The sequence below is a fragment of the Suncus etruscus genome, chromosome 10 (assembly GCF_024139225.1).
Source record: "Suncus etruscus isolate mSunEtr1 chromosome 10, mSunEtr1.pri.cur, whole genome shotgun sequence".
Lineage (NCBI taxonomy): Eukaryota > Metazoa > Chordata > Mammalia > Eulipotyphla > Soricidae > Suncus > Suncus etruscus.
The window spans coordinates 87,560,369-87,583,039 of record NC_064857.1 but is presented as its reverse complement, the minus strand read 5'-3'; the positions used below and the strand labels follow the sequence as shown (position 1 = coordinate 87,583,039).

Below are 22,671 nucleotides of genomic sequence, written 5' to 3'. Positions count from 1 at the left end.
ACCAAATGGGATGCCGGGACCACTGTCCTTCTGCATGCAAGGCAAACGTCTTACTTCCATGCTCTCTCCGGCCCCAAGACTTAAAATTTTTATTTATAAAATTTTTCTTCTTATATTTGAGGATTTGGGGACACAAGTATGATAGAACAATACAGTCTGGTTAGGAAATGTCTAAATATCATATATATAAGGAAATAAATCAGTTCAATAAAGACAAACCAAACAAATGTGCTCAATAACAAAAATTTTAGAGGCATAAAATAACTTGTACTATTCATAAAAACTTACTGTTATTAACTGTACATGACATGCTAAAATATTAAAAAGGGCTTTGTGGTCTTCTTTTCTAAAGTCATGTTTTTATTCAAAATATATTGATCAGAATCAGGACTTTAGATCTATCCAGATGAATGTGATAATCTAGTTTTTCAACCACTGTATTTATGGTAGAAATAAACTCAGAAAGTGCATTCATTTAACTACTTGCAGGTAAGCTTTTTATTTGAGATGACTTTATTTGAGATTTATTTGAGGTGATCAAATCATTAACAATGAAACAACAGGCTATTTTTGAAAACAGGGAATAAGGCAATTTCCCCAGGAATCTATCAAAGATGTTCAGGAACACAAACTCATGCAATTATCTTTTGTATCTATCATGTAAAATATATCATATACATTACTGATTATAAATAATTGCCAAACTGATCTAACCAACAATCTTTGGTAATAGTGTCATCTAAGTAGATGAGAGGGTCTTTTTGATCCAGAAAGCTTTCCTGCTCATTTAAAAAGTAAACTTAAGATTGCCTACCTATGAGTAAGAAAAGATAAGAAGAGAGAACAAAGGAGCCCCAAACCTCATGATTCAAATTCAAGTTCATTTGGAATGAGCTCCTTGATTCTATTCAGACAATGATCGATGGCATTAACGAATAAAAGGATCCAACTATCTTCTGGCTGTGGGGTCACATGACTTGCTCTGCATATAGAAAGGAGGGAAGAAAAATTAAAAGTATTATACTATGGAAAGAAAACTTATCTTTTATAGCAATACAGAGAAAACTATTTCCCATTTCAAGAACAGAAGTTAGTGTGCCAAAACACCATAACTGAAACTTTGGCACACCTGCCTTTTTTACTTAATCCTCTAAAAGGGATTTGGGAATTGAGAAAGGCCACTAGTTAATTTAATCTTAACAAGCTATTTGTAAACTAGCATTTATACTCACTTAGTAATTTCAAGTGCCTTTTTTAAAACAGATACAAGTTCCTCCGACTAGAAAAAACAAACAAACAAACAAGGAAGTTACCTTGGTGCCTACTAAAAAAAAAAGAACCAAATAAAGGAGTCAAAGAGATAGTAGTGGGTATAGCACTTGCTTTGAACACACAAAATATAGGTTTAATCCCTGGCATCCCACTTAGATCCCAAGTACCACCAAGAGTGAACCTGAGCACAAGGCAAGGAGTAATCCCTGACCTGACACTGCCAGGTGTATCTCCAAAACAAACATGACCTACATAAAGAATCATTCAAGGGCCCGGAGAGATAGCATAGTGGCGTTTGCCTTGCAAGCAGCCGAACCAGGACCAAAGGTGGTTGGTTCGAATTCCAGTGTCCCATATGGTCCCCCATGCCTGCCAGGAGCTATTTCTGAGCAGACAGCCAGGAGAAACCCCTGAGCACCACCGGGTGTGCCCCCCCCCCAAAAAAAAACCAAAAAAACAAAAAAATCATTCAAAAAGAACCTTGAGGGGGCTGGGCGGTGGCGCTAGAGGTAAGGTGCCTGCCTTGCCTGCGCTAGCCTTGGACGGACCCTGGCGACCCATATGGTCCCCCAAGCCAGGAGCAACCTCTGAGCGCATAGCCAGGAGTAACCCCTAAGCGTTATCGGGTGTGGCCCAAAAAACCAAAAAAAAAAAAAAAAGAACCTTGAATAAAACATGTCAACAAATATGCTAATTAATAAGAGTGGTAAGATTATGAACTCTTCCTACTTAGAGAAATCTTGTTTACTGTTATTATAACATCTTATGAATTTCATTTAAAATTTTAATTAAAAAAAATAAGACAAGAATTTTTCATAACTTCTGATAGTTCATAATATAGAGAAAAAATAACTAATGTGCCAGGCTGGAGCAATACAGTCAGTATGGCACTTCCCTTGCATACAACCAGTCCTAGGTTCGATCTCTAATATCCCATATGATTACCCCAAGCCTGCCAAGAGTGATTAGAACTCTAACGCAGGACTCAGAGTTTGAAAATGTGAGGTAATAAAAAGGCTAATGCTCCAGGGCCAGAGCAATAGCACAGCAGTAGGGTGTTTGCCTTGCATGCAGCCAACACAAGATGGACCCCGGTTCGATTCCCAGCATCCCATATGATCCCCAAACCTGTCAGGAACGATGTCTGAGTGCAGAGCCAGGAGTAACCCAAGTGTGGCCAGGTGTGACCCCCCAAAATAACAAAACAAAAAAAAAAGGTTAATGCTCCAAGAGATCCTATACCTCTTCAAGGTTTTTGCACATTATAAAGATGCATTTGATGAACTTGTTTCCATTATCAATTTATCAAATGTTTTTATAATTGATACATCTGAACATAAAATATAAGTTATATGCTATTTTTTACTTCTCTTTCTAATAACATTAGAGATAAAAATTTGTGTTAAGGGGACCAGAGCATCAGTATAGCAGGTAGGGCATTTGTCTTGCACATGGCCAACCCAGACTTAATATCTGGCATCCCATATAGTCTCTGGAGCCCACACGGAGTGATCTTTGAATACAGAGTCAGAAGGAAGCCTTTGATCCAAAAACAAACCAACCAAAAGTTGTGCTGAGGGGCAGGATGATGGCTTCAAGGGCTAGAGCACATACTCTGTGGAGAGAGTTCCAGGTTTGATCTCCAGCACTGTATGTTTCCCCAAACAGCACTAGAAATGGCCCCCACCAAAAAATAAAAACCTGAGTTTTTGAAGTAAAAAAATAGAACTCTCTAGTGCAGGACTCAGAGTTAGAAAAAAATGCAATAAAAAGTAATGTGTTTGGTCTCTGTGGTAATTAACACAATGTTTTTTTATTATGGCAGATGATGTATCTGGAATATTTTTCACCTATACTAGAAACTGGTGATCAGATTGAGACACCAATAATATTACTGTATTATAATTGATACTTTAATTTCCCTTGGTTTTGGGGCCACACCCAGCAGCACTCAGGGGTTACTCCTCGCTCTGCACTCAGAAATCAATCCTGGCAGGCTCAGGGGAGCACATGGGATGCCGGGGAATTGAACCCACATCAGCAGCATGCAAAAAAAAAGAATCATACCTGCTGTGTTATCACTCTGGCCCATGATACTTTCTTTTCAAACCAACCTTTTCTAAAATCTTTGGGTTTTAAACATTATCCATATGTTTGTGGTAGAGAAAATTGTCGAAGATCCTGTTATTCGGGCCCGGAGAGATAGCACAGTGGCGTTTGCCTTGCAAGCAGCCGATCCAGGACCAAAGGTGGTTGGTTCGAATCCCGGTGTCCCATATGGTCCCGTGCCTTCCAGGAGCTATTTCTGAGCAGACAGCCAGGAGTGACCCCTGAGCACCGCCGGGTGTGGCCCAAAAACCAAAAAAAAAAAAAAAAAAAAAAAAATATCCTGTTACTCTTTTGTTTTGTTTTTGGGCCACACCTGGCAATGCTTAGGGGTTACTCCTGTCTATGCGCTCAAAAATCAATCCTCACTCATGGGACCATATGGGACGCCGGGGATCGATTTGCGGGACTATATGGGATGCCAGGTAATCAAATCTCGGTCTGTCCTGGATCAGCCGCATGCAAGGCAAATGCCCTACTGCTGCGCCATTGCTCCGGCCTGATCCTGGCTATTCTGATTCAACTTTGACAAATACTTATCTAGCACAAATACACATAAAACTGTGACACTGCTGTTGCAATTGCATTTCTGGGAACCAAATAAATGTGTTTCTTTTAGCTTAAAGGAAATACTACTATTAGTGAAAGTACTAGTTAGGGTAGACAACACCTCAAGAATAGTACTTACACTGGCTCGCACACTCAGAAGGCTTATCGGTGGATAAATGCTCAAAGCCAAATCATCCACACTAAGGATAGAAAGTAAAAGTGAGTATTAACAACAACAAAAGAACAAAGCTTACCTTTCTTACGTACTCGGTTTCAGTACACAATAAAGGAGGCAACTGGTAAGGAAAGAATCTCCCAGAAAGTCTGTAAGTTTCTTAAACTGGACAACAAAACAGCCAAAAAAGGACCAATTCGGAATTGCCTGCCTTTTCTAGCCCATGTTCTCTTTCTCTCCTCTGCTTTTTCTACTCCGGAGAAGATCATGTTCTCTTTTAAACATCTATTCCTCTCTTGTTCTCCCCGGACATCTTTATTTTGGGGGGGGGGGTTGTCACACCCAGTGGTGCTCAGGGGTTACTCCTGGCTCTGCACACAGAAATCGCTCCTGGCAGGTACAGGGGACCATATGGGGTGCTGAGATTCGAACCACTATCTGTCCTGGGTCAGCTGTGTGCAGAGCAAATGCTCTACCTCAGTGCTATCTCTCTGGCTCCTTTCTTTTTTACCTAAACACCATGGTTACAGGTTGTTCATAATAGTTGTTTCTTTATTTCCCCACAGATAGTTGTTCATGATTGAATTAGTCAAAAAACATACAACTTTCACCAGTGCTCATGTCCCACCACCAATGTCAAGTTTCCCTCTTACTCTCCCTGATGCCCTCTCACCTTCCTTTCTCTGGGACAAACATACATTTTTCTTCTCTCTTTTTTTTTTTCCTTTTAGGCATTTTTATTTGCATTACAGTGCACATTTCCCACCATCAATGTCCCAAATTTCCCTCCCACCCACTCTCATTCCCTCTGAGGTAGGTTTTTGGGCCACACCCAGCGGCACTCAGGGGTTACTCCTGGCTATGCTCTCAGAAAACGCTCTCCACTGTGGCTTGCACTATTGTTAATGAAGGCACACCATGCATGTCACTTTATCCCCTTTTAGCACTCAGTTGTTGTCCTGAAACTATTTTGTGGGCCTGGAGCAGTGGGTAGGGCGCTTGCCCTGCACATGGCTAACCAGGGCTAGATTCCCTGGCATCCCATATAGTCAGTCCCCTATCTGCCAGGGGTGATTCCTGAGCTCAGAGGCAGAGTAAATCCTGAGCACTGCCAAGTGTGGCCCAAAGACCAAACAACAAAATTACTATTATGTGGGGTTGTAGAGACAATACAGAGAGCAGGGTATTTGCCTTACACTCAGCTGATCTAGGTTTAATCTCTGACAGCCCATTTGGTCCCCCAGCACACCACCAGGGTTAATTCCTGAGTGCAGAGCCAGAACACCAATGGGTATGGCCTAAAATAAAACAAAAACTATTTTTATCCAGGGGCCAGAGAGATAGCGTGTAATAGAACATTTGCCTTGCATACAACCGACCCAGGACGGACCTGGATTTGATTCCTGACATCCCAGATAGTCCCCCGAGCTTGCCAGGAACAATTTCTTTTCTTTTTTTCTTTTTTTTTGGGGGGGGGGGCCACACCCGGCGGTGCTCAGGGGTTACTCCTGGCTGTCTGCTCAGAAATAGCTCCTGGCAGGCACTGGGGACCATATGGGACACCGGGATTCGAACCAACCACCTTTGGTCCTGGATCGGCTGCTTGCAAGGCAAACGCTGCTGTGCTATCTCTCCGGGCCCACAATTTCTTTTTTTTTTGTTGTTTTTTTTTGTGTCACAGCTGGCAGCACTCAGGGGTTACTCCTGGCTCTCTGCTCAGAAATCACTCCAGGCAGGCTCGGCTGCCGAGATTCGAACCACCATCCTTCTGCATGCAAAGTAAATGCCGTATCTCCGTGCTATTTCTCCAGCCCCATTGCCAGGAGCGATTCCTGAGTGCAGAGCAGGAGTAACCCCTGAGTGCCTCCAGGTGTGGCCCAAAAACAAACAAGCAAACAAATCCAAAAACAACTATTTTTATTCAAAGAACAAAAAGGTAATTCAAGTAGTGTTTACAGAATATATAAATATCCTCTTTCATGAGGGATGAAGAATGATTTGATCCATTGAAAGATCCATGATTTAGTTTAAAAATGTGGGGATCGGGGCCGGAGCAGTGGCGCAGTGGTAGGGCATTTGCCTTATATGCAGCTGACCCAGGACGGACTGCAGTTAGATCCCCGGCATCCCATATGGTCACCCGAGCCAGGAGTGATTTCTGAGCACATAGCTAGGAGTAACCCCTGAGCGTCACTGGGTGTGGCCCACCCCCCCCCAAAAAAAGTGGGGATTGAAACCATCAACTGAATAACTGACAAAAGGGTGGTCTGTGTTTGGAATGTCATTACAGTTCCATCACTAATGAAGTGAACCTCAGTACTTCAAATCACAGGACAAAGTACTGTGCCTCCAAATATCTGAAGCAATAAAACACTCAGATAGGAAATGTGTAGATAGTACAAAAGGCTGAAGAGTATCCTTTGCACGTGTAAAGCCTCAAGTTTGATCCCTAGCATTGCATGGCCCCTGAGCACCATACAGTGTAGCACTGGAAGTCTCTGAGCACCAGTGGGTGGTCAAGCTCCATAATATTGCCAGACACAGCACTGGTCTGGCCAGGTTGACTGAATATTGCTGAGTGGTACCTGAGCCCCACCCCAACCCCCCAGAATTGCCTGAGAGGCTCCCGTACTCTCTCCTACACCCCTTCCAAAGCCCAAATATGTAATATTGTCAAAAAAACATTTTGTGTGCAAAATATTACAATCATAAGAATACAATCACATGACTCCAATTATCATAAAAGGATTACAATGGATAGGATTGTTTTTGTTCCATGGGACTTAATGAAAACCAAATGCAATCATAGTTAATACTGAGACAGAAACTGGACTTAGAAAAAAATTAAAGAAAACTCAGGGAACTGAATATTAAATATTATTATAGCCAATCTTCATAATAGTTAACCTTTATGGATATAATTAATAAGAATATCATCTAGGAGGGGCCAGAGAGATAGCACAGTGGTAGGGCATTTGCCTTGCAAATGGCTGACCCAGCACCAACAGTGGTTTGAATCCTGGCATCCCATATGGTCCCCCATGCCTGCCAGGAGCAATTTCTGAGTACATAGCCAGGAGTAACCCCTAAGCGCTGCTGTGAGTGGCCCAAAACACCCCCCCCCAAAAAAAAAGTATCTACGAGCCGGAGTGGTGGCACAAGAGGTAGGGGGTTTGCCTTGCATGTGCTAACCTAGGACAGACCGAGGTTTGCTCCCCCAGTGTTCCATATGGTCCCCCAAGCCAGGAGTGATTTCTGAGCGTGTTACCGGTATGGCCCAAAAAGCAAAAAAAAAAAAAAAAAAAAAAAAAAAAAAGAAATATCTAAAAAGATTAATAAGAGTATCTATCGTAAGCGATATATACTGAAGTACTAATATTCCAAACAAACTCTCAAATGATTCAGAGCGAAAATGGAACACCCATCTCTAAAGAAATAAACAATGTAGAGAAAATAAAAACAAGCAGCTTTAGATGAAGGATATAGAGTTTTCACTGTAATACTTTTCCAACTTTCCTGTAGGTTTAAAATTTTTCAAAATTAAAAAAATGGGGGTCAGATAGTACAGTGAGTAGGGCACTTGACTTGCATGTGACTGTCCTGGGTTCAATCCACAGCATCCCATATAACCGACCCCTTGAGCACCGAGCTAGGAGTAATCCCTGAGCATCACTGGGTATGGCTCCCACACAAAAAACTGAGGAAAAACCTTGGGATGACAGCAGAATGCTGAGGCTTAGATGTTTTGAGGGGTTGGGGAAATATGAGTACCTTGGGCTAATCTCATCAGAAATCTCCACAATATCATCCAGCTGGGCCACCTGATCCTTCTTCCCATTCTCTGCCACTAAGATCCGGATTTTCTGCAGGCAGGCTTTAGCAGCTCTTGCCAGTGCAAGGCTTGGGGTCAGAAGCTCTTGATCTTCCTCTGACCAATATAAGTCTTGGTTATTTGGAAACCCCAGAACATCCTCTTCTTCACTGGGGTTGTCTTCCTCTGTGTCGTTCATAAGGCCAGAATAAGGATTACATTCTTCCACAGCCTGAGAGACACATTATGATATATGTGAACATAAAGAATAAAATAAAAAGACATACTTCCAGCATCATGCCTCAAATTTGATTGGTCCCCAAACTTCAGCCAGCAACTGTACTAATGACAACACAGTTGAATAACTTTATAAGCCCTATTTTCACTTTTTTGTTTCAGCATCAGTTAAGTGGTGTTAAAGCACACATTGGCATGAAGTGGGAGGGTATATATGAAGAATAGGCATGAGGACTGATCCCATCTCAGCAATCAACTCTACCAATAATCAACAAAGACAGAGCTCTCTCCTCACCTGCTCCATTTCCTCATGTGCATCCTTCACAAAATCCACATTTTTTGTCAGCATTAAAAGAGCTGCAGCTTTGTTATCTATGAGTTAAAAAAGCACAAACACTAAAATTAGAAAAGAATCCAACAATTCTCTTGTCTGCAAAGGGCAACTACCTAAGTTCCCATTTGAGTATCAATGACAGCCAGTCACCATGGTTGCAGTTTAATGCAAAATTCTCAGATACATCCTCTGGCTACACAGACAGAGGTTGATATTTTTATTATTCACCCAAAAAAAAAACAAAGTAGTCAGATGATGTTTCTCATCATAGTCCTCTTGAATCACTACTGGTTTTTCCCAGGAGGTTATCCATTAATTCCTTCAGTATGTCCATAATACTACCCCTGGGATATCTGCTGAGCAAAAACATTTGTTCAACAAGAAACAAAGTCCCAGCATGAGTAGAGTTTGAATTCAAACTCCTCTGAAGTGTAAGAATTAAAAAGGCTTAGTTCTTTATAGAACTAAGAAATATTAATGTTATTATGTTGATATACTACTAAAATCTATAAATACATGTATGCCTTGGGTGGATGAAAATATAGGTAAAGTGCTTCTGTTGCATACTACCAATTCCTATTCAAATCATATGGTTCCCAGAAGTCACTCCTGAGTACAGAGTCAAGAACAGCATGAGTACTGTTGTGTGTAGAACAAAAACCAAAACAATAAGTGAAAAAGATACATGCTGTAAAACTGGAATCTAGAAATGATGTTCCATTTGATTTAATCAGCAGAATGGATAACGCATTCACCCACCTCTTGGGATCCGAGACACTTGCTCACATGCCTCACAGACACTGTTGCAGGAAATAAAGTCACTATTCACAGAACTGGGGAAAGAAATTAATATGGTATTATCAGCATAGGCTCAGGTCTCTTTCCTGTAGGTCATAATTCTCTGCTATTGTAGCTCTTCTGTTAAACCATTTCTACCCCAGAAACAAGCCACCCCATTAACTGATAACCCCAACTGTAGAATTACTACCTTTCAGCTGGTATGACAAGTAATTTCACAAGCTGAACCATGCCATCCATGATGTCCAAAGTGGCATTTCGTACCAGTTTTCTCAGTGTGATTCCTAGAGCCAAACCCAAGAAAGAGTAATCAGTCTTCTACCCACCCGAGCATTTAAGCACTATAAAACTTGCACGAGAGCAAAGCAATATGCAGCACATGTTTTAACAAGAGTGACTACACAAAACTCCGGTCTTATTTATCTCATGTCATTTTCCTGCACCTCCCACGCATTCCTCAGTGCTGTTCTTTAAAAGAGATCTAGAAATAAAATCTTCCCACGACAACATATATGCTTTTGTCAAGGATGGTAGTCCTTTGGCAACTGCTTATTAAACACTTGATATATAAACCATTTGTGAGTAACCCGAAACAAATATAATCAGAATTTTGCATGATTAATAATCAAGGTACAAACAGAGAGCAGGAAGTCACTTATTCTGCAAGAGATCTGAACCTAGCTCTGTCCCAAGTCAGCTGCATGCAAGGCAAACATCCTACTGCTGTGCTATAGCCCTGGCAATTGAAATTTTTTTTAAGATGGAATTTTTGTTTTTCATTTTGGGGTCACACCTGGTAGCGCTCAGGGGTTACTATGTTTGCTCTATACTCAGAAATCACTCCTGGCAGGCTCAGGGGACTATATGTGATGCTGGGACTTGAACCACCATCCTTCTGCATGCAAGGCAAATGCCCTACCTCCATGCTATCTCCCCGGCCCCTAAGATGGAATTTTAAAAATAGGTTTAAGTGAATGTGTACCAGAAAAAAAATTTAAATTTAGATGTTTGATTTTCAGTCATACAATGTCCAACATCTCTTCCTTCACCAGTGTACATTTCCCACCACCAATGTGCCGTTTCCCCTGTCCTCCCTACTATGTGTCTCTACAGCGACATTTTTCTTCTTTTTCCCTTTAAACACTGTGGTTTGCAGTACTGTTACTATCATGTATATCACTTCCTTTCAGCACCCAGTTCTTGTAATCATTTCCAACTACCATTTTCATAGTGGTCTTCTCTCTATACTAACTGCACTCCCCTGCTATTTGTGGACCAGTCTTCCTGGCCCTCATCTCTCTTGTCTTTGAATTTTATGACTACTTTTTTTAAATAGTCCACAAATGAGTGATTATTCTGTGTATCCTTCTTTCTGACTCATTTAGCTCAATTAAATACATTCCATGTCCATGTATAAGCAAATTTTATGACTTCCAGATTCTGGATAATGTGAATAGTGCTTCAATGAGCATAGGAGCACAAATGTCTTTTCTGCATTGTATTTTGGGCCCCTATGGTATGTTTCCAGTAGTGGTATTGCAGAGTCATACGGAAGCTCAATTTTTAGTATTTTGAGGAATGTCCAAATTGTTTTCCCAAAAGGCTGGATCAGTTGACATTCCCACCAGCAATGAATGAGAGCCGCTTTCTTCCCGCAACGCTCCAGCACTGGTTTTGTTCTTTTTGATGTGTGTCAGTCTCTGTGGTGTGAGATGCTGTTTCACTATTTTGATTTGCATCTCCCTGATGATTAATAATGTGCATTCTTTTTCAGTGCTATTTGGCCATCTGTATTTCTTTTTTTTCATCTTCTTTTCTTTCTTTCTTTCTTTCTTTTTTTAACCACACCCGGCTATGCTCAGGGGCTATTCCTAGCTTTGCTCACGACGCCTTCCTGGCATGCATGGGAGGCCATGTAGGATGCCAGTGACCGAACTCAGGTCAAGCGCGTGCAAGGCAAGCGCCCTACCCACTGTTCTATCGCTTCGGCCCCTTTTCATCTTATTTTCATCTGATACCTTATTGTATGGTTTCTTTAGTACTAGGTGGGTTTTTTTTTTATTTTTATTGTGGTCAAGATAAATTACAAATCTTTCACAATAATATTTAAGGCACATATTGACAATGAATGAGAGTCATTCCCATCACCAATGTTGTCCTCCCTCCACCTGTTCTCAGCATGTATCTCACATCCTCCTCCTTTACCCCCCATAATGCTAGTGCAACTGTTCTCCCTTTGTACAGCTTGTTGTAGATTAGGTATCAATTCTGTTGTTGACTTTAGATTTGGTATTCAAGTCTGATTATTTTTTATTTCTACCAAATAAACATACAACTATTTGGTCTTTGTACCATCCATTTCCCCCCCTCCAATTATGAGGCTGATCAAGGTGATTCCAGTAATGGGACTCTATTGGAGTTAAAAGAAAAGATGGGAGAAGAAAAGAAAAAAAAAGGCAAACAAAAAAGAGAAAAACTAGGTGGAGTCCACTAGGTGTTATAAATATCCATTTAGAAGAAAGGGAAAAAAGAAGAAAAAGGTAACAAAACATGACAAAAAAAAAAAATAAGGGAGTAACAACAAAAGTACAAAAAGAATAAAAAATAAACCAAAACCCGAAACCATCTACAAAGAAACAAACAAAACAAAGCAAAACAAAACTAAATAGACCAGCAAGTTCTTAAAAAAGGGTTGTGTTTCTTCTTCTTTTTTTTTTCTTTCCTTTTCGCATAGGCACGTTAAATATTAGGGAAATTAAAACGGGAATTCCCTTGGCCTAAAGGATACAGGGTTTCTCTGCCCTTGAAGCATACTGCCATGGGAACAACTATAGGCTCCCTACTCACTTATTTACACACCCCAAGGTCTTTTTATGGTGCCAGAAAACTTTCCACTCAGATGTGGGTGATGACATCCTGACTCCGTAGCTGGAGATCTTGTTATTTGCGTAGGTCATAGGGCAAAGGCTAGGGGAGAGTTTTTCTTTACAGTTCTAGTTCTGTTCCATCACTGTTGTTGTAATCAGTCTTCTGTATATGTAGTTTTGGTTTTTGCTCAGATACTAGAACAGACCCTAGGCTATAGTCTTTCAGCATGGTTCCAGAAGTTCTGCTCAGTCACAGTTATCAAAGTCTGACCTCTGGATTTAGAGATCTTGGTTTTTGTAGGAATCCTAGGCCAAGGCCTAGTCTAGGTACTTCACTTCCTCATTGGTCTCTCAATAGGTTCTGTCCAGTCCATGTTTGTCAAAGTCAGTCTTCTATAAATAGTGATTTTAGTTTTCGCCTTAGGGCAAAGGATGACATGTCTCCTAATTGCATCATACTGTTAGGTGATAAGATAGGGCAGCCCTCTTTTAACCCAAATTGTTTCCTCATGTCAGGATGTCATGTTAAAACCAGTGCAAGTTGGTAGGGACCAGAGAGATAGCATGGAGGTAAGGCGTTTGCCTTTCATGCAGAAGGTCATTGGTTTGATCACGGCATCCCATATGGTCTCCCGTGCCTGCCAGGAGCGATTTCTGAGCGTGGAGCCAGGAGTAACCCCTGAGCGCTGCCGGGTGTAACCCAAAAACCAGTGCAAGTTGGTGCTGGGACAGTATTCAGAGTTTCCTCGGAACCATCTGTATTTCTATTTTTTTGTTTTGTTTGTTTTAACATGTTTTTTGCTTATCTTTGCTTAGTCAGTGGTTCATCCTTGAAGATGCCTTTATGTACCCAATGTTTCCACATTTTTATTTGACTTTTGTTCATGGCTTTAAAAGAAAGGCCTGATGGGGCCAGCGAGGTGGCACTAGAGGTAAGGTGTCTGCCTTGCAAGCACTAGCCAAGGAAGGACCGCGGTTCAATCCCCCAGCGTCCCATATGGTCCTCCCAAGCCAGGGGCAATTTCTGAGCACTTAGCCAGGAGTAACCCCTGAGCATCAAACGGGTATGGCCCAAAAAAACAAAACAAAAGGCCTGAGTTCATTTTCTTGTACGCAGGTGATCAATTATTCCAACAGCACTTGTTAAAAGAGGCTTTCTTGGGGGCCGGAAAGATAGTACAGCAGTCATATATCTGAGGATTTGCCTCAGAATATTAAAGTCTCTTTCACTGATCTGAGGGTCTATTTTTATTCTAATACAATGCTATGTTAATTCTACCACTTTATAGTACAGTTTAGAGCTGGAAAAACTGATTCCTCTCATTTTCTTCTCCCCAAAAATCACTTTAGCAATTTGTGGAGGTTTATTATTTCATATGAATTTAAGAAATGTTTGATCTATTTTCTTGAAATACATTATAGGTATCCTACATTAAATCTATATAATGTTTTAGGGAGCTTTGCCATTTTAATTATACTATTCCTCCCAATCCATGAGCAGGTATGTGTATTCATTTCCTTGTGTCCTCTTTTTTTTTGTTTGTTTCTTTCTTGGCCACACCCAGTGAAGCTCAGCAGTCACTCGTGGCTATATGCTCAGAAATCACCCCTGGCATAGGGGACCATATGGGACCACCAGGGATCAAACTGCAGTCCGTCCTGGGTCAGCCACATACAAGGCAAATGCCCTACTGCGCTATAGCTCCGACTGCCCTCTTTTTCTTTTTTTTTTTTTTTTTTTTTTTTTTGGTTTTTGGGCCACACCCGTTTGACGCTCAGGGGTTACTCCTGGCTATGCGCTCAGAAGTCGCTCCTGGCTTGGGGGACCATATGGGACACCGGGGATCGAACCGCGGTCCGTCCTAGGCTAGCGCTGGCAAGGCAGACACCTTACCTTTAGCGCCACCGCCCGGCCCTGCCCTCTTTTTCTTTCTTTTTTTTTTTTTTTTTTTTTGGTGTTTGGGTCACACCTGGCAGCGCTCAGGGATTACTCCAGGTGCTATGCTCAAAATTCGGTCCTAAAAACAAAAACAAAAACAAAATAAACAAAAACATGGGGCCGGCACGGTGGCTCTAGAGGTAAGGTGTCTGCCTTGCCAGCGCTAGCCTAGGACAAACAGTGTTTCAATCCCCCAGCATTCCATATAGTTCCCCAAGCCAGGAGCGACTTCTGAGCACATAGCCAGGAGTAACCCCTGAGCGTCAACGGGTGTGGCCCCCCAAAAACAACAACAACAAAAATCTGTCCTGGCAGGTCCATAGGGATTCGAACCACCATCCTTCCGCATGCAAGGCAAACACCCTACCTCCATGCTATCTCTCTTTTATATTTTTATTATCTCTCTTTTATTTCTTGGTTTTTGGGTCACACTCAGCAGCTCAGGGGTTACTCTTGGCTCTATGCTCAGAAATTGCTCCTGGCAGGCTCAGAGACCATATGGGATGCCGGGATTCGAATCACCGACCTTCTGCATGCAAGGCAAACGCTTTACCTCCATGTTATCTCTCTGACCCCTCTCTTTTTATTTCTGAAAGCAGTTTTTTTTTAGTGTAAAAGGAATTCTTTTGCTTACATAGTGGCTTACCTTGATCCTTGGGAAATGAATAGTATATTGCAATAATGGTTTTGATGGAAGCATGGATTTTTTCACAGAACCTCTGAGTTTCCTATGAGATGACAGCAATTTCAGAATGAGAAAGGATTATTATCATCATAATGTATTTTCTAACCCTCATTATGCTATTCTCAGCACTTATTAGAGAGGAGTTAGTTGGACCCTACATACTGAGATGACAACTTGATGAAATATTAACAGAAAAAATTATTTGTAATTCTCTATACGCCAATATTTGTGATATGCTATGCCATATTCTGCATATTTTAGACCACAATTTTCCTATTTTTATGAACAGTGCTACTAGTACACAATTTATATATTGTTTTGTATGTGTACCCAGGGATCTAACTCAGGGCCTCATATATGCAAAACCAGTATCACAATACCACTTAGCAACATCCACTCATACTATCTATTGTTGTGTTTTTACTAAAAAAACAGCTGAGTGGACTTGCAAAGCCTAAAATATTTATATCTAACAGAATTATGGTATAACTAAAAGCAATTACCATGAACTTTACAGGCTGAGTGCTGACACTTTCTTTTAATATTGTCACTGACTTTGCTTATTATTCCTCACTCTTCCTCTATGAAAGTGTGATACATAGATTAATACCAGTTCACAAACTATTACTAGAGTAACCAGAGACTGGCACACATCACAAAGAATAAGAACAATAAGTGCTAGCTGGGATGTGAAGAAAAGGAACTCTCATTCACTGCTGGTGGGAATGCTGGCTAGTCCAGCCTTTATGGAAAACAATTATGGAGATTCCTCCAAAACCTGAAAATTGAACTCCCATATGATCCAGCTATTTCACTCCTAGGGAAATACCCTAAAATACAATTCAAAAATCCCTTCCTCACACCCATATTCATTTCAGTGTTATTTACAATAGCCAGACTCTGGAAACAACCAAGATGCCCTTCAACAGATGAGTGGCTAAAAAAACTGGTACATATACACAATAGAATATTATGCAGCTGTCAGGAAAGATGAAGTCACGAAATCTTCCTATATGTGAATATATATACAATTTATTATGCTAAGCAAAATAAGTTATAGGGAGAGAGACACAGAATAGTCTCACTCATCTATAGGATTTAAGAAAAATTGAGGAAATTAAGGATTAAATAGGATTTAATAAAAATTAAGAAAATTAATTAAGAAAAATTAATGCCCAGAGACAATAGAGATGCGAGCCAGATGGACCGGCTCACTCACAATATGAAGCTTACCACAAAGAGTGGTGAATGCAGTTAGGGAAATATCTACACTAACAGCTATCATGACTATCTTAATGAGTGAGAGAAGTAGAATACATGTCTCAAATACAGGCAGAGATTGGGGGAGGAGGGAGTTGGGGGCATTGGTGGACGGAATGTTGCACTAGTAAAGAGGGTGTTCCGTTTATGACTAAAACCCAACTACAATCATGGTTATAATCATGGTGCTTAAATATTTTTTTTTTTTGGTTTTTAGGCCACACCCGTTTGACGCTCAGGGGTTACTCCTGGCTATGTGCTCAGAAATCGCTCCTGGCTTGGGGGGACCATATGGGACGCCGGGGGATCGAACCGTGGTCCTTCCTTGGCTAGCGCTTGCAAGGCAGACACCTTACCTCCAGCGCCACCTACCCGGCCCCTTTTTAGCTTTTTTTTTTTTTTTTTTTTTTTTTTTGGTGCTTAAATATTTTATGAAAAAAAAAAAAGAACTAATGTGTTTAATGTGTTGGGATAAACAAGAAACAACTGTGATGCAAATATTCAGCATTCCTAAAGCCAAATTCGAAAGGTTCATTTATGAGTGAAACCACTGTTCTGAGTACATACAGGAAAAACAAACAAAAAATAACAGTTCTATGCTGCCTCTTCATAGTCTCTTACTAGCTGTGCATTTTTAAATTTTACTTACTTTTTGTGGGTATCCCTCCCCCCAATTTATTTATCCCACCTGAATGATCAAAACCGCCAACACCTGGAATGGGCAAGTAGAGGAGGCTGACTGGGGGGAGAGGGGATAAGGACAGTTAGAGGAAGCAAAGGATTCAGAATCAGTAAAGCAGCAGCTGCAAAGAGGCATTAGCAAAGGGAGTCAGCCAGCAAGGAAGCCCGGAGAAGCAGCTGAAATGGAGACAGAAGAGAGAGCCAGAGGAGCAGAAAAGTGGCTGCTAGGAAAAGGCTAGCATAGAAGCCATGTAAGGAAATGTGTACGTTAGGACCGTGAAATAAAGCTGGCTGAGTCCTGGAACTTCATCTGACTGCTTTGTGAATTTTCCTGCCATCACTATGCAACCTATAGACCCACCAGGCCATGGCTGTGGGAGCCAGGCCTAGCCAAGAAAGGCCTCACCTTCACCCTATGAACTCTAGGACTGTCTAATTTATATTAAAACAACAATTTTTTATCTTGGAACCATACCTGGAGTAAGCTCACGGCTTACTCCTGGCTTACTCCTGGCTCCGCGCTCAGGGATCACTACTGCATAGATTCGGGGGATCATATAGGATGCCAGGAATCAAACGCCTTAGCTGCTGTAATATATTGCTCTCTAGCCCAAGCTCTGCCTCTTAACAGCAAGTCTTTATGAATCCTGTGAGAAAGAATCAGCAGCTAGGAAACTAAGGTGACATTACCAGTCCCCTTGGAATAAACACTGACTTTCTTTTCTTGTACAAGGCTTTTTAGGTGGAAGACAGCCAGTATTCATCTCTTGTTTGAGGTTTCTTTGACAGGAAAGAATTTATCGTGCATTAATTTCCAGCTCCAGGGGCCAGAGAGATAGCACAGTGATAGGGTGTTTGCCTTGCATGCAGCTGATGCAGGACAGACATTGGTTTGAGTCCCGGCATCCCATATGGTCCCCTGCGCCTGCCAGGAGCGATTTCTGAGCACAGAGCCAGGAGTAACCCCTGAGTGCCACTGAATCTGGCCCGAACAACAAATGAACGGTGCATTTACTTTTACCTGAACCTCACTCAACCCGCTTGCTCATGTGTTGGATGGGGATCCTGTGTGGAAACACCTCGCAAAGTGCATTTAAAAAAGACACACACACACACACACACACACACACACACACACACACACACACACACACACACACACACACAACCAAGATGAACGCCAGATGAGACGTGCTTCTAGAAAGTCCTGCCCACGTCATGCCTCGAAGTGATCGAGAAATGCCACCTCATGATGTCACGTTTAGTGAGAAAAACAGAGCCGCGGGCCTCTGCGTCAAGGGGGGCGGGAAGGGAAGAGCGAGCGCGAGAAGGACGCGCCCACCTGCGGGGAAGGCGGCGGGGCTCGGGAGAAGGCTGCGGCCAGGCTCCTGGCTTCCTTCGACAGCGCGGCGGCCGCCTCATCTGCGGGCGACAGAGACGACGACTAGGTGGGGGCGGCCGGTCGGAGCCCGAGGCCGAGGAGCTTGAGCGAGCTGGGTCGGTGGCGTCTCCCGGCGGGTGGCGTCTCCGTCCGCCTCGGGAGGCGCGTGGCGGCCTTCGCCTCCGGCGTCCGCACCTGGAGAGCCGCACTTCCGGCCCGGCCTCGCCCCGGGAGACCCCGCACCCCGGCTCGCGGGAGGAGAGGGGAGGGGCCCGGGCGGGGACGCAGGCGGGGGGACGGGAGACCCAAGCCCGAACCCGGGCACTCACGGAGGCTCTTCCAGAACGTCTCAAGAGAGAAATCCCCGCCGGCTGCCGGGGCTTCGCCGTCTGGCGGGAGGAAGGCGGCGGGAGCGGAGTGAGGCGCCAGGGGGGAGGCGTGTGCCGCCCGCCGGGCCGCCCTCAGAACCGCCCCCCGGCCTGACGGCCCGGCCTCGCGTCGCGTCCCTCGCTCACCCCGAATTCCTTTCTGCAGCGACAGCAGCTCCGCGGCCAAGTGCCGGAACTGCTCGGAAGGCGGCGCCTGAGGGGCCGCCGTGAGGGCCGCGCAAGCCATCTCGAGAGGGAGAGGACGGCGGCGACCGCTCGCAGCCAGCCGGGCCGGTCGCTTCTGAGCTTCACATCCGGGGCCCTCCCACTCCTGGCGGCTCGCTCCCACTTCCGGCAACAACCGCCCAGCCCCGCCCCTCCCTGACCACGCCCAGGCATCTGGCCCCGCCCCGCAGCCGGTACCCGACGCCGTCGGTCTTTCCACTCGTCATTGATTTATTTCCTCGGACGCTGAAAGCCCGTCACCTCGCGGAAGGGAAAAGGGCGCGGCGAGCAGAGCCCCTCGGGGACGGCCAGTCTGGTCAGGACGTCCCCCCACACTCCGCCCCGACCACGACCAACATCCACCACAGGGCGCCACCCCGCCCCGCTCGCATCAGGGCCTTCTCTCCCCGAGTCAGTCAATCGATAGGGAACGTCCCCTCCTTGGCAAAGGCGGGAAGGCATCCTGGCATGATTGAGGCTCCGGCGGCGAGTCTGGCTGGCTGGCCGCCGCTTCAGGAACTCGGGGGGCTCTCGAAGCGCCCCAGGAAGGGCCCGAGCTCGGCGGGGTGGCGCGTCCACACGCAGCGCACCAGGACGGGCGACAGCAGCACCAGCCAGGTGCGCAGGGGGGACAGGAGGAAGGCGACGGTGCCGTAGGTGAAGTGCAGGAAGAGGCAGGCGTAGATCTGCCACAGGTACACCAGCAGCATGCACAGGTGGACGGGGACGACGCGCCAGGCTCGGCCCTGGCAGAGGTGGGACCTGAAGCTGTGGCCCAAGCACCGGTGCAGCAGGCTCCAGCACAGATAGCCCGTCAAGGGGACGTTGAAAAACACCACCTGGGGAGAGGGACAAACGCGCAGCATTAGCCGCCTCGGTCACACCTGCTGGTGGCTCACCTTCCCCACCTGAGGGCCAACTTTGATGTTCTTCGCTGACAACACATTTCCTTGCAGCGTGCAAGAGTTCACTTACAAAAAAAAAAAAAAAACATTAGATGATAATAATAAAAAAAAAAGGACTGAATTGTAAGGATAATTAATTCACTGATTTCTTAAATTAATGACTTGGATTGGAGAGAGAGCACAGCAGGTAGAGCTTTTGCCTTGCACAAGTCTGACTCAGACTTGATCCCCAGCACCACAATGGTCGCACAACCAGGAGTGATGCTGAGTGCAGACAGTAATATGCCCTGAGCACCACTGGGTATGGCCAAAAAAACAAAATGAATAAATGAAACAAAAAGATTGTGACTTAGACTGGGGTGCCAATAACAGAAAATGAATCAAGTGGTAGAGTCAACTTACGTACTTGATAGCAAATAAGATATACTTGATGATGAAATAAATACAGCTTAGAAGAAAGGGGAAGAATTAAGGCTACATATACCCCTGAGAAATGGGTTAATGATGGAATCATTTCTTAAAACTGGAAAGAAATTAGAAAGTAACTGGCTTGGGTAAAGAAATAAAAGTGATATTCCTAATAGTGACATTGTATTAGCTGTCTATTGAAAACCCTAAAAGATGTGGCATGGTAGTTTTATATATATACATACATACATACATATATATATATATATATATATATATATATATATATATATATATATACTACATGTCACATCATCTTTTCGGTGTTTAAAGATCTCGGGGATCATGGAGACTTGATGGTTTTCAAAATTTATTGAGTGCTCTATTTCTTAAAAAATTAATATAAATCTTTTTCATAAGGCATAGTTTATACTTGATGACAATGCTTCTGAGAGAGTCCTTTGTCTACATTAGAAGTTCTCAAACTTGTTTAGTCTCTACGTCTTTTTTCAGGGAAAAAAAAAACACTCAACAGCCTCTGGAAATCTACTGTTAAAAGAAAATTAGAGGGGCCGGACTGACAGCATAGCAGTAGGGCATATGCCTTGCATGCGGCCAATACAGTACAGACCCTGGTTCAAGTCCTGGCATCCTATATGGTCCTCTGAGCCTGCCAGGAGCAATTTCTGAGCTCAGAGCCAGGAGTAACCCCTGAGCGCCACCATGTGTGACCCAAATACAAAAAAACAAACCAAAAAAAGAAAAAATTAGAAAGAGCTTTCTAAATGCATAAAGGCTACTACCACTCATCCCCTGAGCCATTTCAGTGACCCTCCCATTGGGGGAGGGTGATACCATGTATCACCTATTTGGGGAAACATAAAAACTAAGCTGGATACACACCTATAAAAAGTACCTAGTACCTTTACAAAACTATTGCAGTCAGTAGCCATGTCAACTAAGGAGAGTCAACATTCTTATTTGTCTTGCTCTAATCCTGCTAATCTTTTTTTACTGTCCTGTTAGGAGGTTGAAAGTGCTTTTTAAATGGTGTTTTTGAATGTTTTTTTCAACACCTTTGACTTTGTTCCATTAACCCCATTAGATTTTTGGAATAAATAATTGGGTAAATATCTTCCATGAAGCATTCCTACATATCCAACAAGGATAATATATTCTTAAATTGCACATTTTGCTTTTTTACCTGCAGAATTCCAATTACAAATGTTGAACTGCCTTGTAGGAAATGCCCATCCACATAGATTCCAAAGGAAAAGCAGCAACCGAATTTGCCTTTTGTGATCTCACCAACAAACCACGGTCCTGAAAGAGGCAATGGATGGGAAAGATTAAATAACTATGACTGTGAAGACATAGTTCATGAGTTGCAATTATGGGAATGATGAAAAAATATGACACTAGTCATTTGTAAGCATTTTATTCACACAGCCTTTCTTCTTTGTTAATCTCTAGGTGTACCCTATGTCCAGGCAAACTGTTGGAACACTTCATAATTTTCCAGATTATAAAATTGAGTACATATAACACATGTACATGTAATAGACATGCAACTTCTAGAAACCAAAAACAGGTTTAGAGTATGTTTACACATTTTAAAAGACTTTATTACAATATAAACTTAATAAAATGCATTTAAGAAGCAATCAGGTGTTCCACAGAAGTTAATTTACCAAGTATCTGAGAATTCTTTAAAATAATATTTCAAACACTTTTATCTAAATTGCACTTCTAGATATTCTAAAATGTACTTTTCTTTCTAACTAATGTAGTTAAACTGTTCTGGCCAATCACAGTCATTACCTTTTTTTTTTTGTGTGTGTGTGTGTGGTTTTTGGGTCACACCTGGCAGTGCTCAGGGGTTATTCCTGGCTCCATGCTCAGAAATTGCTCCTGGCACGGGGGACCATATGGAATGCCGGGATTCGAACTGATGACCGCCTGCATGAAAGGCAAACGCCTTACTCATGCTATCTCTCCGGCCCCAGTCATTACCTTATATAACAATTACATATTCAGGGTTAGCAATTACAACAATTTACAACAATTACAAAGTTTACAATTATAAAGTTTAACTTGTTTTTGTATTTTGCTTTTTTGTGTGTGTGTGTGGTTTTTGGGTCACACCTGGCAGTGCTCAGGGGAAACTCCTGGCTCCATGCTCAGAAATTGCTCCTGGCAGGCACGAGGGACCATATGGGAAGCCGGATTTGAACTGATGACCTTCTGCATAAAAGGCAAACGCTGTACCTCCATGCTATCTCTCCGGCCTCTTGTTTTTGTATTTTAACTCTGGACTCTACAATGACAATGAATTTTCTCTTCTCCCTTCTACCATTTGCTGTCCCTTCTCAGGAGGCAGGTTTCTGGAACTATATATTGCCAAAAGTAACAAAGGAAGGGACAGTCACTCTTCACTTCTCAAAAAAAAAAAAAAAAAAAAAAAGATACCATCATTTTCTGGTTTAAAAAAAAAAAACTTTAATACCTAGATTATGGGGTTGGAATGATAAGCCTGCCAGTAGTGGTCTCTCAGAGCCAGGAGTAAGCCCTGGGCACTACCAGGTATGGCCCCAAAATAAAAATAAAAAAATAAATATACATTAGTCTCAAAAAGTATTTTCTATTTAAACTTAAAATTCTAAAAGTAGG

General features: G+C 42.9%; 2 protein-coding genes across 3 annotated transcripts in view; both read right to left on the bottom strand.

The window, feature by feature from the left end:
* Nucleotides 1-747: 747 nt before the first annotated feature.
* Nucleotides 748-18,158, bottom strand: CCNDBP1 (cyclin D1 binding protein 1; the record flags this gene model as incomplete). The annotated part of the gene is made up of 9 exons (XM_049781695.1): nucleotides 748-982; nucleotides 1,233-1,279; nucleotides 4,067-4,127; nucleotides 7,874-8,145; nucleotides 8,446-8,522; nucleotides 9,244-9,317; nucleotides 9,470-9,566; nucleotides 14,735-14,816; nucleotides 18,057-18,158. Coding segments are annotated over 9 exons (933 nt in total), but the record flags the coding sequence as incomplete, so codon positions are not given.
* Nucleotides 18,159-19,144: 986 nt separating this feature from the next.
* The window catches only part of TMEM62 (transmembrane protein 62), a 35,875-nt gene continuing 32,348 nt past the window's right edge, over nucleotides 19,145-22,671 (bottom strand). For both annotated transcript variants that reach the window (XM_049782478.1, XM_049782479.1), the window contains 2 exons: nucleotides 21,206-21,324; nucleotides 19,145-19,527 (listed from right to left, as the gene is read on the bottom strand). In XM_049782478.1, the coding sequence (XP_049638435.1) occupies nucleotides 19,201-19,527; nucleotides 21,206-21,324 (446 nt within the window). In that variant the 3' untranslated portion in view covers nucleotides 19,145-19,200. The remainder of the gene's footprint in view (nucleotides 19,528-21,205; nucleotides 21,325-22,671) is intronic.